Source organism: Oncorhynchus clarkii, chromosome 5 (genome assembly GCF_045791955.1).
Source record: "Oncorhynchus clarkii lewisi isolate Uvic-CL-2024 chromosome 5, UVic_Ocla_1.0, whole genome shotgun sequence".
Classification (NCBI taxonomy): domain Eukaryota; kingdom Metazoa; phylum Chordata; class Actinopteri; order Salmoniformes; family Salmonidae; genus Oncorhynchus; species Oncorhynchus clarkii.
In genome coordinates this window covers 6,547,326-6,564,692 of record NC_092151.1, presented here as the reverse complement: position 1 = coordinate 6,564,692, position 17,367 = coordinate 6,547,326, and the positions used below count along the sequence as shown (strand labels likewise).

The window sequence follows — 17,367 nt, the reverse complement described above, 5'->3', positions numbered from 1 at the left end:
GGAATCGGGCTGCCTCCCGGGCATGAGCCAAGTGCCCCGTTCAAACTCACAGCGAAGTTGGCTCAAAACAAAATTGACGTAATTAAGCACGTGGAGTAATGAGTATACATTTGTGTTTTCACGTGGAAAAGTGATTTGCCTTTCCAATGAAAACCAATTTGAAAATCAAACGTATGTTTTATGGAAAATAGATTTTTGTTTTTGGACGAGGCACAGTGGTGCCTTGTTCACAACATGACCGTGCGGCGCAGATTCATCTTTGATTTGGGAAAGGGCACCCTCACCCATTTTTGACCGTTCACCTCTCCGGCCATAGACCGGTGCCCCACGGCCCAGCATAACCGAAACCGCCCATTATGTCAGATATCCGTCAGGCAAAAATTAGGAAGTGCCACTTGCTCTAAAATCCCAATTTAATCAGTATAAATATCCCTTGCAGTACAATTGAACTGTAGGAAGTGGGAGTAAAAGTAGGTCTGGCAGACCAGGGTTTCCTAAACTCGGTTCTGGAGCCCCCAGGAGTTGGTTATTTAAATCAGCAGTGTCGTGCTAGGGCAAAAACCAAGCCCGACAACAAACGGTTGGAAGGATGGTTGAATGTAGGCTCAAATAAAATAAATTGAGGATAATTTGATGATTGTCGGTATTCTTAAAAACATGTAAGAGCATGACATTTACATTTAAATATATATTTTTTAAAATAATAGGACAACTTTACAATAAAACTGTTTATACAGTAATGTAGAACATTTAATTCTGAGTTGTCTTTACGGAAGCTTTTATTTATGAATATAAATAAGTTCATGCCACTGGTTTATTACGTTTGATTATGAATTGGATTACACCTTTACCTTTTTAGTCACGTGCGTATCAATCAACAGGCTGCTTAGTGGGGTAGGATATATTTAATATCACCCAGACGTGTTGCGAGATGACATAAACACATTGTATGCTCGTTTGTTTTAATGAAACCGCGGGCGTTTTTGGAGTTTTATTCAAAACACATTCTTGTCAAACCAGTCTGTCAAGTTTCAGGTAAGGTAGGTAGCCATTACGCAGGTGAAAGGAGTGAACAGAAACTAACGTTAGACGACACTGTTGTTTGTGGCGAGGACAGAGCAAACATGGTACAGTAACCAGAAACTAGAAGACCATATTGGGGAGAAATTATAGACATACAAGGAATAGCCATTGGTGAGTAGTTTTTTAAATGTATATATCTGCCGCCAAATGTATTAATTTTTAAGGATTTTAGACACAGAGTCGATCGTAGTAATGTTCACACGTTATCCTTTCCTCCCCTCTGTCATAATCTCAATCTATAATTGAATCAAGTCATAGGTCGATTTCGTGCAAAGATCCGACATTCTAATCTAACTCTTCTAACGACTTGATTCAATCTGTAACGTTTAATTTAATCGTTAAAGCGTCATTGAAACTTCAAAGCAATGTTCGGGGAAAATGCGTTGGAAAATGCGTTCCTGTTAAACACTGCATGTCTCGTCTCAATCGGGAATTAGCCTACCTTTACACTTCAAGCGCACTATAACGCTGAATTTAGACAATATGGTTTGAATTCAGCCCTAACTAAATCTATCTGATATATATATATATTGGACATGCAGACCAGTATGAGAATTCCAGACGTGTAGATGTTTTTCTGTGTAATTCTATAGAACTTTTACTTGTTTTCCAACTTTCTGTATTTTACACTTTGATTGTTTGAAAACAAATCATTATAATACCCTCAATGGGCTATTGAAACCTAGTAGTAGCAGTCTTGATATACTCTCCCTGGAGATTTATGTTGCGTCTCCAACACAATCTTGTATTGCTTCAGGGAGGGGAAGGCTCTCACTCTTTTCGTCTGAGATGGCACACACACATTCCACAGGAGGACTGAATGGGCTTGATCAATATGCTTGAGTTTAGGCAGTCTTAAACCTTGTTCACACTGCACGCCTTCAGGATGCACTATGCAAAAATCCGTTTGGCATTTCCTGGTTGCTAAAATTCTAATAGTATGCCTAATTTCAGTTTGTGACGAAACGAGCAAATATAATGTAGAGCATCATTGTACCAATTAAACTGCTGTGAAATATCTTTTATTTTGTTTTTAAGCTGTTTGAAGCTAGTGTACAAAACCGTAAGAATGGGAAGCATAGAAATAGAGCACATAGAACATATCTATCAATTCCTAAACTTGCTTTAAATGAGAGTGACAGATCTATAACTCACATTTCTATCTGAATTTGGTCGGGAATCCCACCACAAAGTGACATATTGCAGCTTTAATGCTCAAATGTTTTTTGAACACTGACTGTCCAAACAGTAAGGGACAATCAGATTTGTGCGTGTGTCCAGACATCAATAATTTTAGCTACGTTAGTTGTCATAGTAACAACGGTTAGTGTATTTTTATTAGTGATCACCATTAGCTGCTGCCAAGGCAGAATCTACTCTTCCTGGGGTCCAAACACAAACAAACAAATAAATGGTACATACTATAACATTGACACACCACTGTGGTATAGGCCGATTGGTGGTTCTTGTGCTTTCTATCACTCAGAATTAAAGGTGACGACAATGCTGTCGCGAACATTTCCCAGTTGATTTGAATGTTCTAAATCGTACTATAAACTGGGTGGGTCGAACCCTGAATGCTGATTGGCTGAAAGCTGTGGTATATCAGACTGTATACAACAGGTATGATAAATCATGTATTTTTACTGCTCTAATTACATTAGTAACCAGTTTATAACAGCAATAAGGCACCTCTGGGGTTTGTGGTATATGGCCAATATACCACGGCTAAGGGCTGTATCCAGGCACGCCGTACTGTGTCGTGCATAAGAACAGCCCTTAGTCATGGTATATTGGCCATATACCACACCCCCTCGTGCCTTATTGCTTAAGTGTAATGACACTTTTAAAGCCTCAAAGGATAAGATGATCCAACTTTCAAAACAAGTCCATTTTGGTTAGTCACGTCAGTCAACTAGGCTAGCTGTTTAGCTAGTACATTCACTCATTTATTTGTAAACAATTAACAACTCGTTAGCTACCACATGCTATTGTCAAACTGTCAACATAGTAGCTAGCAAGTAAAACTTGGCCAAATATCAACATATTTGGGCAAATAAATCAGATTTGAGACACATGCTGCATAGCCAGACTGCAGGAAAAAGAACAGATTTGAATCTGAAATATATATATTTTAATAATAATTTGAGTCACTTCAAATTGCCAATGTGCCAATTATAAATCATTTGATATGATGGTCAGGCGCTTTACATAGGTATAAATCATGTGTTATGATGGCCGGGGGGCTTTACATGTATTTTCATGTGTTATGATGGTCGGGGGGCTTTACATAGGTATAAATCATTGGTTATGATGGTCGGGGGGCTTTACATAGTTATAAATCATTTGTTATGATGGTCGGGGGGCTTTACATAGTTATAAATCATTGGTTATGATGGTCGGGGGGCTTTACATAGTTATAAATCATTTGTTATGATGGTCGGGGGGCTTTACATAGGTATAAATCATTTGTACACTGCAAAATGACCACAAGAATCCCAAACCGATATAGTTTTCTATGGAATAATTTGAAACCTTTATTTCATTGGGATACGATGACATATGCCTCTCTAATTATGCGTGGAAATATTTAGGAACAGATATCCAAACTTAAAATAACTTTTTTTTTTTGCCTCAGAGCTTGGGGGAGGGGGGGGGGGGGGTGGTGTGTGCAAATAAAATAATTTGGGCTGTTTATTGGGGAACCCTGATGTAGTTTAACTGACCTTCTGTCTGCAATGTGTCACTCTCCACCTTGTTCCCCTGTGACTCACGGTCCAGTTTCAGGCATCACCACCCCGTGGGTCTACCACCCCGTGGGTCTACCACCCCGTGGGTCTATGTTCAACACGGATTAGTGTTCCTCTGATAAACAGGGATGACGTTACATGTGATGGATTGACCCGTTGGAACACTGACAGTATAATTTGCTGCCTGAGAGTCGATGCACTTCCTGAATGTGTTCCACATGGGTTGGTTGACTTTGTTAATGCCGCCCCGGGGTTGGCTTTCCCAAACAGGATGTAGGGTTTACATGGTTGACAGGAATAGGAGCAGACCTGTTTTAAAACACACTCACTGGTCGAAACCCTGATGAAGACGAGGTGACAGAGATGCGTATTTAGGTGTAACTCTGTGTTAACGGCAACCGTATAACCTTCCCTTGTCTCACCGTGTCTCACCGTGCACCTCTTGTCTCACCGTGCACCCCTTGTCTCACCGTGCCCCTCTTGTCTCACCGTGTCCCTCTTGTCTCACCGTGTCCCTCTTGTCTCACCGTGTCCCTCTTGTCTCACCGTGCACCTCTTGTCTCACCGTGCACCTCTTGTCTCACCGTGCCCCTCTTGTCTCACCGTGCCCCGTGCCCCTTGTCTCACCGTGCCCCTCTTGTCTTCTGATGTCAGTGTACTGACCTCTTCCTCTGCCTATATCCTTACTGTAATTGATTTTTATAGAGCTCTGGTCAAAAGTAGTGCACTATATAGGGAATAGTGTGCCATTTGGGATATGAGGTATGTAAATTGAGTGTCCTCAACCACGTCTCAGTCCTCAGGCAGTGACGTGTAGGAGCTGCTCCTTATGGAAATAAATGTTCCTTGCTAAAGCGTGCCTTTTGAATCTCTGACTTGAAAGGCAAATGTTGTGAGTTCGTCTCTTTCCTTATTCACTCCGTTTTCCTTGTTGCCACCTTTGATATCCTGGTGTGTACTGCAGCTGTCAGACTGATACCAAGTTACTTTATATTGTCGTCTGGTTTTTATTGTGATCCCCATATTAGCCACTGCAAAGTCAGGTGGATGTCAGGTAGTTTTTGTTGTTGTAGTTATATGATCATATGCTAGATGGGATCTAGTATGACTTTGCATCAAACTGTAAACATGGCTCATCTATAATTTACATCCTCTTGTTTTGGAATTTCCATTAGAATATCCAAGGTGGCACATGTGCTCGTTCAAGTCACTCCCCCCCCCCCCCGGTCTGAGCCAGACAGTCATTAACTGTTACAGCAGTTAATAATATTAACCTGTAGGGGAGCCTGCTGTGAGTCTCCCAGCAGTGGATGAGCTGATTTGGGGTCAGTTGGGAGGATAGAGAGCGGTGTGTTTCTTATTAGGATCAGCCTAGTTAACAGCTGATTTGAGGGAAGGTAGAGAGCGGTGTGTTTCTTATTATGATCAGCCTAGTTAACAGCTGATTTGGGGTCAGTTGGAAGGTAGAGAGCGGTGTGTTTCTTCTTAGGGAACCTAGTTAACAGCTGATTTGGGGTCAGTTGGAAGGTAGAGAGCGGTATGTTTCTTATTAGGGTCAGCCTTGGAAGGTAGAGAGCGGTATGTTTCTTATTAGGGTCAGCCTAGTTAACAGCTGATTTGGGGTCAGTGTTTCTTATTAGGGTCAGCCTAGTTAACAGCTGATTTGGGGTCAGTTGGAAGGTAGAGAGCGGTGTGTTTCTTATTATGATCAGCCTAGTTAACAGCTGATTTGGGGTCAGTTGGAAGGTAGAGAGCGGTGTGTTTCTTATTATGATCAGCCTAGTTAACAACTGATTTGGGGTCAGTTGGAAGGTAGAGAGCGGTGTGTTTCTTATTATGATCAGCCTAGTTAACAGCTGATTTGGGGTCAGTTGGAAGGTAGAGAGCGGTGTGTTTCTTATTATGATCAGCCTAGTTAACAGCTGATTTGGGGTCAGTTGGAAGGTAGAGAGCGGTGTGTTTCTTATTAGGGTCAGCCTAGTTAACAGCTGATTTGGGGTCAGTTGGAAGGTAGAGAGCGGTGTGTTTCTTATTAGGGTCAGCCTAGTTAACAGCTGATTTGGGGTCAGTTGGAAGGTAGAGAGCGGTATGTTTCTTATTAGGGTCAGCCTAGTTAACAGCTGATTTGGGGTCAGTTGGAAGGTAGAGAGCGGTATGTTTCTTATTAGGGTCAGCCTAGTTAACAGCTGATTTGGGGTCAGTTGGAAGGTAGAGAGCGGTATGTTTCTTATTAGGGTCAGCCTAGTTAACAGCTGATTTGGGGTCAGTTGGAAGGTAGAGAGCGGTATGTTTCTTATTAGGGTCAGCCTAGTTAACAGCTGATTTGGGGTCAGTTGGGAGGTAGAGAGCGGTGTGTTTCTTATTATGATCAGCCTAGTTAACAACTGATTTGGGGTCAGTTGGAAGGTAGAGAGCGGTATGTTTCTTATTAGGGTCAGCCTAGTTAACAGCTGATTTGGGGTCAGTTGGAAGGTAGAGAGCGGTATGTTTCTTATTAGGGTCAGCCTAGTTAACAGCTGATTTGGGGTCAGTTGGAAGGTAGAGAGCGGTATGTTTCTTATTAGGGTCAGCCTAGTTAACAGCTGATTTGGGGTCAGTTGGGAGGTAGAGAGCGGTGTGTTTCTTATTATGATCAGCCTAGTTAACAACTGATTTGGGGTCAGTTGGAAGGTAGAGAGCGGTGTGTTTCTTATTATGATCAGCCTAGTTAACAGCTGATTTGGGGTCAGTTGGAAGGTAGAGAGCGGTGTGTTTCTTATTATGATCAGCCTAGTTAACAGCTGATTTGGGGTCAGTTGGAAGGTAGAGAGCGGTGTGTTTCTTATTATGATCAGCCTAGTTAACAACTGATTTGGGGTCAGTTGGAAGGTAGAGAGCGGTGTGTTTCTTATTATGATCAGCCTAGTTAACAGCTGATTTGGGGTCAGTTGGAAGGTAGAGAGCGGTGTGTTTCTTATTATGATCAGCCTAGTTAACAGCTGATTTGGGGTCAGTTGGAAGGTAGAGAGCGGTGTGTTTCTTATTAGGGTCAGCCTAGTTAACAGCTGATTTGGGGTCAGTTGGAAGGTAGAGAGCGGTGTGTTTCTTATTAGGGTCAGCCTAGTTAACAGCTGATTTGGGGTCAGTTGGAAGGTAGAGAGCGGTATGTTTCTTATTAGGGTCAGCCTAGTTAACAGCTGATTTGGGGTCAGTTGGATGGTAGAGAGCGGTATGTTTCTTATTAGGGTCAGCCTAGTTAACAGCTGATTTGGGGTCAGTTGGAAGGTAGAGAGCGGTGTGTTTCTTATTATGATCAGCCTAGTTAACAGCTGATTTGGGGTCAGTTGGAAGGTAGAGAGCAGTGTTTCTTATTATGATCAGCCTAGTTAACAGCTGATTTTGTGATCTCCCCCGGCCTCGCCACACCCCTCTTCACCTCAGGGGAGCACATTGTCCTTCTCCTAACGGACAATCAGACTGTAATAAATATTGAGATGGGGTGGAAAGCCTTAGTGAATTCCTTGTCTCAGGTTACAAGCCAGGCAGTGAGGCAGGCAGGTGTGTGTTTGGTTCCTTTTGAAAGGTGTTCTGAATGCCTGTTGTCCCTCTTTCCCCTCTTCCGTGTCGTTGCTATCGATGGGTTGGTTGTTTAGCAACAAAACCGACTCGTGCCCGACTATGGGCCAAAACAGATCGTGGTTGGCTTAGATTGTTGACAACATGTAAACTATATTTAGTCTCCAATGTTAATTGTAAACATCAATACATTTGCATAATGAGCCCTTGTCTCTACAATACAGTGCCTTTGGAAAGTATTCAGACCCCTTGACTTTTTCCACAGTTAGTGACGTTACAACCTTATTCTGAAATGGATGAAATAAAACAATTTCCTCCGCAATCTAAACACAATACCCCATAATGACAAAGCAAAATCAGTTTTTGGAAATGTTTGCAAATTTATAAAAAACCTTTTATAAAACATTACTGACATAAGTAGTCTGACCATTCCGATTAATCGGTCGACCTCTAGTCCAGAATCACAAGTCTCAGACTTATTCCCCATTGAAGCGTGCACGTAGTTTTGTCAGCTAACCTACTAAATGTTGCAAAAAATCACTGAAGCTGGAGACACTTATCTCCCTCACTAACTTTAAGCACCGGCTGTCAGAGCAGCTCACAGATCACTGCACCTGTACATAGCCCATCTGTAAATAGCCCATCCAACTACCTCATCCCCATATTGCTTTTTTCTTCTCCTTTGCACCCCAGTATCTCCACTTGCACATTCATCTTCTGCACATCTATCACTGCAGTGTTTAATGGCTAAATTGTAATTATTTCGCTACTATGGCCTATTTATTGCCTTACCTCCCTAATCTTACTACATTTGCACACACTGTATATAGATTTTCCTACTGTGTTATTGACTGTACGTTTGTTTATCCCATGTGTAACTCTGTGTTGTGGTTTGTGTCGTACTGCTTTGCTTTATCTTGGCCAGGTCGCTGTTGTAAATGATGACATGTTCTCTACTGGCCTACCTGGTTAAAAGTAAAGGTGAAATAAAAAATTAAAACCTATTAGTTATTACCGCATTGTCGGAACTAGAAGCACAAGCATTTCGCTACACTCGCATTAACATCTGCTAACCATTTGTATGTGACCTTTTTAAAATGTGATTTTAACCCATCTATGGCAGTACCTCGGGCCAGACACTAAAACCTGTTGGTCGACTTTTGAGACCGTCAGACCCTGCAACACCTAAAGACAACCTCCAGTGATTTTTCTGTTTTGAAAGGTGGTATCCCAAGTATAAATACAGTAAAGTACACCCACCAAAGGCTAAAGAAAATATGTTTTGAGCAATATAGTGTTCATTTTTAGACACAACTGCGAACTTTCAGGAGTAGGAAATTGGTCTGATGGGAATTTGTGATGTCGTCGACCAACCCCCTTGCTTGTGGAACAATAGAGGACAGAAGAGGAAAGCCCCGCCCACTTGTCATACCTTGACCTTCTATTGAGATGTTCCTTTTGTTTAGTAAATCGGGTGTTTTAAAAAAAAAAAAAAATTTTTTAACCTTTATTTAACTAGGCAAGTCAGTCAAGAACAAATTCTTATTTTCAATGACGGCCTAGGAACAGTGGGTTAACTGCCTTGTTCAGGGGCAGAACGACAGATTTGTACCTTGTCAGCTCGGGGGCGTTTGAACTTGCAACCTTCTGGTTACTAGTCTAACACTCTAACCACTAGGCTACCCTGCCACCTCTACACTCTAACCACTAGGCAACCCTGCCACCTCTACACTCTAACCACTAGGCTACCCTGCCGTTTGAAGGAGGTGCTAAAGGAGACTGGAGTGCCATTTTCAGTGTAACACCCCATGTGTAGATCAGAGGAGGAGGACGACAGTGACTGTAACTCTGTCGGGCGTCCAGGAATGGATAACATCATCACGTCATGTTAATCTGGGGACGGTTTCCCGGATACAGATAAAATCCTGGACTAAAAAAATATAAAAAATAGCGATTTCAGCAGAAGATCTTCATTTTTAATCCAACACTTTGGTTTAATCTGTATCCAGGAAACCACCCCCATCGTTACATTAATAAAGGTTAAAGAAAAACACACAATTATAGTCCAGTCATTAATCAGTGAATTTCAGGGAATTCGTGTCAGTGAGTCTAGAAGAAGAATGGCCTTCCTCGATCTCGATTGTTCCCGTTGGAACGGAGGAAGGATGGGGCCCTCGAGTTGATTACTAGTATTTAAAATACAAATAAAAATCTATATTATGCCCATTACATAAGGCCTTTTGATTTGAGGCCTGAGGAAATTGTCTCTTCTGACTAATGTTAAGTCCTGCACTGCATATATTTGCTTGTCCTAAGGTATGCATATAGACTTTTTAAAGTCCTGAGGCAAACCAACTGGATCACGACGCTCATGATGTTATCACACTACTGTACACACAGTCAATTCACCAAGTTAAACACTTGGATGTCACCTTACATTTGTCATGCGTTTATAATGTGATGGACACACCCCTAAAACGGTTGTTCACCTACACTACATCATCCACGTTACAAGGCCTAGGATACGTTGCTCAATGAAAATAAGAATTTGTTCTTAACTGACTTAACTAGTTAAATAAAGGTTAAAAAAAAATGGCTGCTCTCCACAATCATTCTGGGTTGTTTTTCTATTCAGGAACTTGTTCTCCCTCTCAAATCACAGGATGGTCGTAGTCTTTATCTGGTGAGGGGAATTGTCCTCGTAGTCAAAATGGACCAGTTTGTGATGATTCTGATCATCATGTTAGTGAATTTTGAGCAGATCTGTGTAGTGAATGTTTTTTTCTAATGGGTTCGTGGAAAAAAATGATATATATATATATATTTTTTTTTTTTACAATTCGAGAAAGCTGCAAATAATTGTCTCATACGGTTTTTAAATTAGTCTTTGATCTGATCTGGTACACAGCCCTAGTGTGGGGTTAGCCTGTTTAACTACTGTTGATAATTACTAAAGGGCCCAAAAAGCTCATCAATCATTAACTCCTTGTCTAGAGGCTAAAAGATATTGGTGCCAAGAAGCTTACAAGCAAACACTGAGTAGCTACAGACCGTTTGACCATTTAAGGACTAACAGAAGACTAGTTATAATATAACAGGACATTAAGAACTAACAGAAGACTAGTTATAATCTAACAGGACATTAAGAACTAACAGAAGACTAGTTATAATATAACAGGACATTAAGAACTAACAGAAGACTAGTTATAATATAACAGGACATTAAGAACTAACAGAAGACTAGTTATAATCTAACAGGACATTAAGAACTAACAGAAGACTAGTTATAATATAACAGGACATTAAGAACTAACAGAAGACTAGTTATAATAATACAGGACATTAAGAGGGAACTATGGATCCTGGATGCTGATTGGGCGGGTAGTGGTCCAAGCTGTGCTGTGTTGGCCATCACAGATGTACCTGTGGAACGTAAACAATAAACTCATTTAGAACGCACGACACCGTTCTATATCCGGCTAGCTAGCTGCGCCAGAGAACTCAATGTCAAGCTGTACGTCACAAGCAGAAAAGTAACCTAAGTCTGTTTGTGAAGATGGAAAAGCAGGGCGACGTGGCCTAGTCCGTGTATGGAGAAGTCTGATGCAGAGCTACACAGCCAGACACTTCAGAGGAGGTGTACAGCTGACCGGACAGGTGGAGCTACACAGCCAGACACTTCAGAGGAGGTGGGGTACCTGGCCTGGATAGTGGCGAGAAGCATCTGACTGGACAGGTGGAGCTACACAGCCAGACACTTCAGAGGAGGTGGGGTACTTGGCCTGGATAGTGGAGAAGCATCTGACCGGACAGGTGGAGGTGTACAGCAGACCAGACAGGTGGAGGTGTACAGCAGACCAGACAGGTGGAGGTGTACAGCAGACCAGACAGGTGGAGGTGTACAGCAGACCAGACAGGTGGAGGTGTACAGCAGACCAGACAGGTGGAGGTGTACAGCAGACCAGACAGGTGGAGGTGTACAGCAGACCAGACAGGTGGAGGTGTACAGCAGACCAGACAGGTGGAGGTGTACAGCAGACCAGACAGGTGGAGGTGTACAGCAGACCAGACAGGTGGAGGTGTACAGCAGACCAGACAGGTGGAGGTGTACAGCAGACCAGACAGGTGGAGGTGTAAAGCAGACCAGACAGGTGGAGGTGTAAAGCAGACCAGACAGGTGGAGGTGTACAGCAGACCAGACAGGTGGAGGTGTACAGCAGACCAGACAGGTGGAGGTGTAAAGCAGACCAGACAGGTGGAGGTGTACAGCAGACCAGACAGGTGGAGGTGTACAGCAGACCAGACAGGTGGAGGTGTACAGCAGACCAGACAGGTGGAGGTGTACAGCAGACCAGACAGGTGGAGGTGTACAGCAAATTTGTATATTTATCTGCTTAGAATTTCTGAAATTTGCTTTGGTCAACTTGTCGGGTCAGATAGGCCTGCAGCTTCTCTTCAGTCATAAATTGTTGCCCTAGAAGACAAGTAAATGATCAAGGCTAATCCATTATATATTTAAGCGATAAGGAACAAGGGGTGTGGCATGTGGCCAATATCTAAGGGGCTGTTCTAAAGGGCTGTTCTAAAGGGCTGTTCTAAAGGGCTGTTCTAAAGGGCTGTTCTAAAGGGCTGTTCTAGAGGGCTGTTCTAGAGGGCTGTTCTAGAGGGCTGTTCTAGAGGGCGTTCTTACGCAAGACAGTGGCTGGATACAGCCCGTAGCCGTGGTATATTGGCCATATACCACAAACCCCTGAGGTGCCTTATTGCTATTATGAACTGGTTACCAATGTAATTAGAGCAGTACAAATACATTTTTTTTTTGTCATACCCGTTGTATACAGTCTGATATACCACGGCTGTCAGCCAATCAGCATTTAGGGCTCGTACCACCCAGTTTATAAAAATAAATGGGTACTCACAAAAATACACATCTTAAATGATAGCAGGAACTAGTCAATCATCTAGCTGACATCTGTCAAGATTTTTCTTTTGATGTTTCTCCTCTCTAAACTGTGTAGCCTAAATATTCTCCCCTTGCAAAAAAAAAATACCCCATCTGATTTAAAAAGCAGTGAAAACTAAAATAAATTTCATCCTTGATGCATATTTTTCAGATACTGAAATAAATCAAACTTAAACATATTATTCCACTCCTTTTCCAGAGACTAAAATAACATTTGCTGTATCATCGTACTGAAAGAAATACTTAATTCTGCAATAATTGTATTTAATATTCGGCTATATGTGACATGTTATAGGCCAGTCAGTGTCCAGATTTCAGTTAATATTCCATTTAACCCATCTCAAGTTTTAAAGGTATAATTTCAGCTCTCTCTCCATTTCAGCTCTCTCTCTCATTTCAGCTCTCTCTCTCCATTTCAGCGCTCTCTCTCTCCATTTCAGCGCTCTCTCTCTCCATTTCAGCGCTCTCTCTCCATTTCAGCTCTCTCTCCATTTCAGCTCTCTCATTTGTTGGCAAAGTGAACATGTTATAACACGATATATGAATCTTTCCCAATATCACAACCTTTCCCAATAAAATAAGTCATTCTCTAAACAGATTCAAAGTAGGCAGCGTAAATAGAGACATTTGAGTCTTTTCACAATATTGAAATATTGAAGTAGGCATCGTTAATAAATGACCTCAGTTGATTTGTTCTGAAGATACAGGATCGTTTACATGGCACATTGACACAGTGGGCCATACAGTCATGACAGTGTAGAACAATAGGAGACCTATATGTGGTGAAATAGAGGCAAGGGGCGTGGTTGTAGAGATGTGCAGAGTCATCTTGTGACCAGAACATGGAGACAATCGATACTTTTTATTGTCCATTGGTTAGAACGGAAATGTGTTTTTCCTGCTTCTCCCAACACCTCGCAGTGCAGCACCCCCCCCCCCCTGGGTGGAGAGCAATTGTGCGGGATTAAGTGCCTTGCTCAAGAGCACAATGGCAGGAGATGGTACATGGGAGCCTTCCAGCTGCCAGTTCAGTCCCATACCCATTGTTGTGTTGTTCTGGGCTTGAACCATTGTAGACATAGCACCACACCCATACATTGGTCCTGTAGTAGCCTACTTAGAGCAGTGTTTCCTGGTCCTGTAGTAGCCTAGCTTAGAGCAGTGTTTCCTGGTCCTGTTGTAGTCTAGCTTAGAGGAGTGTTTCCTGGTCATTGGTCCTGTAGTAACCTAACTTAGAGGAGTGTTTCCTGGTCATTGGTCCTGTTGTAGTCTAGCTTAGAGCAGTGTTTCCTGATCCTGGTCCTGTAGTAGTCTAGCTTGGAGTGTTTCCTGGTCCTGTAGTAGCCTAGCTTAGAGGAGTGTTTCCTGGTCCTGTAGTAGTCTAGCTTAGAGGAGTGTTTCCTGATCATTGGTCCTGTAGTAGTCTAGCTTAGAGGAGTGTTTCCTGATCCTGGTCCTGTAGTAGTCTAGCTTAGAGGAGTGTTTCCTGGTCCTGTAGTAGTCTAGCTTAGAGCAGTGTTTCCTGATCCTGGTCCTGTAGTAGTCTAGCTTAGAGCAGTGTTTCCTGGTCCTGGTCCTGTAGTAGCCTAGCTTAGAGGAGTGTTTCCTGATCCTGGTCCTGTAGTAGTCTAGCTTAGAGGAGTGTTTCCTGATCCTGGTCCTGTAGTAGTCTAGCTTAGAGCAGTGTTTCCTGATCCTGGTCCTGTAGTAGTCTAGCTTAGAGCAGTGTTTCATGATCCTGGTCCTGTAGTAGTCTAGCTTAGAGCAGTGTTTCCTGGTCCTGGTCCTGTAGTAGCCTAGCTTAGAGGAGTGTTTCCTGATCCTGGTCCTGTAGTAGTCTAGCTTAGAGCAGTGTGTCCTGGTCCTGTAGTAGTCTAGCTTAGAGCAGTGTTTCCTGGTCCTGTAGTAGTCTAGCTTAGAGCAGTGTTTCCTGATCCTGGTCCTGTAGTAGTCTAGCTTAGAGCAGTGTTTCCTGGTCCTGGTCCTGTAGTAGCCTAGCTTAGAGGAGTGTTTCCTGATCCTGGTCCTGTAGTAGTCTAGCTTAGAGCAGTGTGTCCTGGTCCTGTAGTAGTCTAGCTTAGAGCAGTGTTTCCTGGTCCTGGTCCTGTAGTAGCCTAGCTTAGAGGAGTGTTTCCTGATCCTGGTCCTGTAGTAGCCTAGCTTAGAGCACTACACATCTGATTTAAATCGTCAAAGCTTGATGTGTTGATCATCTGAATCAGCTTTGTACTGTCAGGACAAAAGGAAGGTGTACCCCTTTAGCTACCCAGGACCAGGGTTGAGAAAAAAAGGTTGGGGAACCCGACCAGCAGCTGTAAGGTTGCTGGTTTAAGCCCCGGGCCGGGCAACGCCAAATAACTCCTTGTCTTAAACCAAGTGGTTAAAAGACCTTGGTGCCAAAAGGCTAACCCTGAGTCAACTTATTAGATACACCCGTCTAGTACAAGGTCCGGACTCCAGAACACCCTGAATTCTTTGAGGTATGTTAACGTTGCTCAATTGGTATCAAGGGACCTAACGTGTGCCCTGAAAACATTCCCTACACCATTACACCACCACCAGTCCGTACCGTTGACACCAGGCAAGATGGGGCCATGGACTCCTGCTGTTTACGCCCAAATCCTGACTCTGCCATCAGCATGACGCAACAGGAACTGGGATTCGTTGGACTGTGCAATTTATTTTTTCACTACAATTGTCCAGTGTTGGTGATCGCGTGCCCACTAGGAGCCACTTCTTGTTTTTAGCTGATAGGAGTGGAACCCGGTGTGGTCGCCTGCTGCAATAGCACATCCGTGATAAGGACAGACGAGATGCCGTTCTGCACACCACTGTTGCACTGTGCTGTTATTTGTCTGTCTGTAGGCGGGCCTGTTAGCGTGCACGATTCTTGCCAGTCTCCTTCCACCTCTCATCAACGAGCTGTTTTTACCCAGAGGACTGCCGCTGACTGGATGTTGTTTTGTTTGTCGCACCATTCTCTGTAAACCCTAGACACTGTCGTGTGTGTGTGTGTGTGTGTGTGACACTAGTGTGTGTGTGTGTGTGCGCATGCTGTTTCTGAGATGCAGTTAATTTATGAACTCAAAGTAGCCGGCTGACAATGACTGTTATTGGCAATATGGCCGACAACTGGTGCTTGTAGATAACACTGGTGGTTCGTCTTACTCCCACGTTGACCAAATCCACATGACATTAGATCCTCTCTCTCACCACAATTAGACAACACATTAGTTTCTGTTTGTTCAAAGACTGGTAAAGGGAAATTAAACAATGGTAAAAATAATCTCTCCCCCCCCCCCCCCCCCCCAGTGAGCGACCTTCAGACGTCTCATTACCATGAGTCGGGAGCGATCAGACTCCCAGGGGTCACTGGGCCCTGACGATGAGGTCATGCCGTACAGTGACGACGAGACGGATGATGAGTTGGACCCCGGCTCAGACGAAGAGGGGCCCCCGGGGGGACCACAGCCTGAAGAGATCAAGAGCACCGGTGAGAGCCTGGGAGCAGACACTAGAGAATAGCTGCAGAACACACACACAGCCACACAAACACGTCTTCCATTAGACGATCTGAGAACACACAGATGAGGCGCTAGCTTTTGATTTGTTTAGAAATGTACCAGTTTCACCATTCAAGCATATTCCCTCTGACTCTCTGTTGATCTGTTTCCAGAGTGTCTGTTTCTAGAGTCTGGCTGTCTGTCTGGCTGTCTGTATCCAGAGTCTGGCTGTCTGTCTGGCTGTCTGTTTCTAGAGTCTGGCTGTCTGTCTGTTTCTAGAGTCTGGCTGTCTGTCTGTTTCTAGAGTCTGGCTGTCTGTCTGTTTCTAGAGTCTGGCTGTCTGTCTGTTTCTAGAGTCTGGCTGTCTGTCTGTTTCTAGAGTCTGGCTGTCTGTCTGTTTCTAGAGTCTGGCTGTCTGTCTGTTTCTAGAGTCTGGCTGTCTGTCTGTTTCTAGAGTCTGGCTGTCTGTCTGTTTCTAGAGTCTGGCTGTCTGTCTGTTTCTAGAGTCTGGCTGTCTGTCTGTTTCTAGAGTCTGGCTGTCTGTTGGTCTGTTTCTAGCGTCTGGCTGTCTGTTTCTAGAGTCTGGCTGTCTGTTTCTAGAGTCTGGCTGTCTGTTTCTAGAGTCTGGCTGTCTGTTTCTAGAGTCTGACTGTCTGTTTCTAGAGTCTGGCTGTCTGTTTCTAGAGTCTGGCTGTCTGTTGGTCTGTTTCTAGAGTCTTGTTTCTAGAGTCTGGCTGTCTGTTTCTAGAGTCTGGCTGTCTGTTTCTAGAGTCTGGCTGTCTGTTGGTCTGTTTCTAGAGTCTGGCAGCCTGTTTCTAGAGTCTGGCTGTCTGACTGTCTGTTTCTAGAGTCTGGCTGTCTGTTTCTAGAGTCTGACTGTCTGTTGGTCTGTTTCCAGAGTGTCTGTTTCCAGAGTGTGACTGTCTGTTGGTGTGTTTCCAGAGTCTGGTTGGAGTGTCAAAGCGAACGACAGAGCCTTCTGTAACCTGCCAGAGTTTCAGAAAAAATACCTTTTGTGTCTCAAGAAGAGCAAGTACGCAGTAAGTCACCTCTCTCCCGGTTCCACCATTAGAAATCATATTATTCCACCCCTAGCTGCTGATTCAGACATGGGCCGTGTTCATTAGGCCAATGGAAAAACAAGTGTTGCTTATTGGAGAAGTTCAGACATAGTAGCTGACTGTCTTGAGCCTAATGAACACAACCTTCATCATCTTTTTCTATCTAAATATTTACTGGCAACAGCAGGTTGTGTCGGAGTAATGACAGCTGCTGGTAGGTAGGGCAACCATTTTTAAAGGTAGAAACTAAGGCAGAAACCCAGCCCTGTCATGTGCTTTGGTGGTTTTACGTTTGTGGACAGGCTAAATAAAATCGACCTATGTAATGGCTCAACACGTGGTGTTGTTTAACGTCAAGATTTCATCCTTTTGGATCACCTCATACGCTACTTTTTTTTCCATTCCATTGTCGTCATTGTTGACGCCGTATCGGATACAGTGCGTCACGGACG

The 17,367-nt window shown here is 43.5% G+C and overlaps 1 protein-coding gene across 1 annotated transcript in view; it reads left to right on the top strand.

Annotated features, from left to right (window-relative positions):
• Positions 1-869: 869 nt before the first annotated feature.
• The window catches only part of LOC139408273 (phospholipid-transporting ATPase IC-like), a 40,841-nt gene continuing 24,343 nt past the window's right edge, over positions 870-17,367 (top strand). The window contains exons 1-3 of the mRNA XM_071151974.1: positions 870-1,194; positions 15,664-15,844; positions 16,797-16,894. Coding sequence (XP_071008075.1) covers positions 15,691-15,844; positions 16,797-16,894 — 252 coding nt within the window. The 5' untranslated portion in view covers positions 870-1,194; positions 15,664-15,690. The remainder of the gene's footprint in view (positions 1,195-15,663; positions 15,845-16,796; positions 16,895-17,367) is intronic.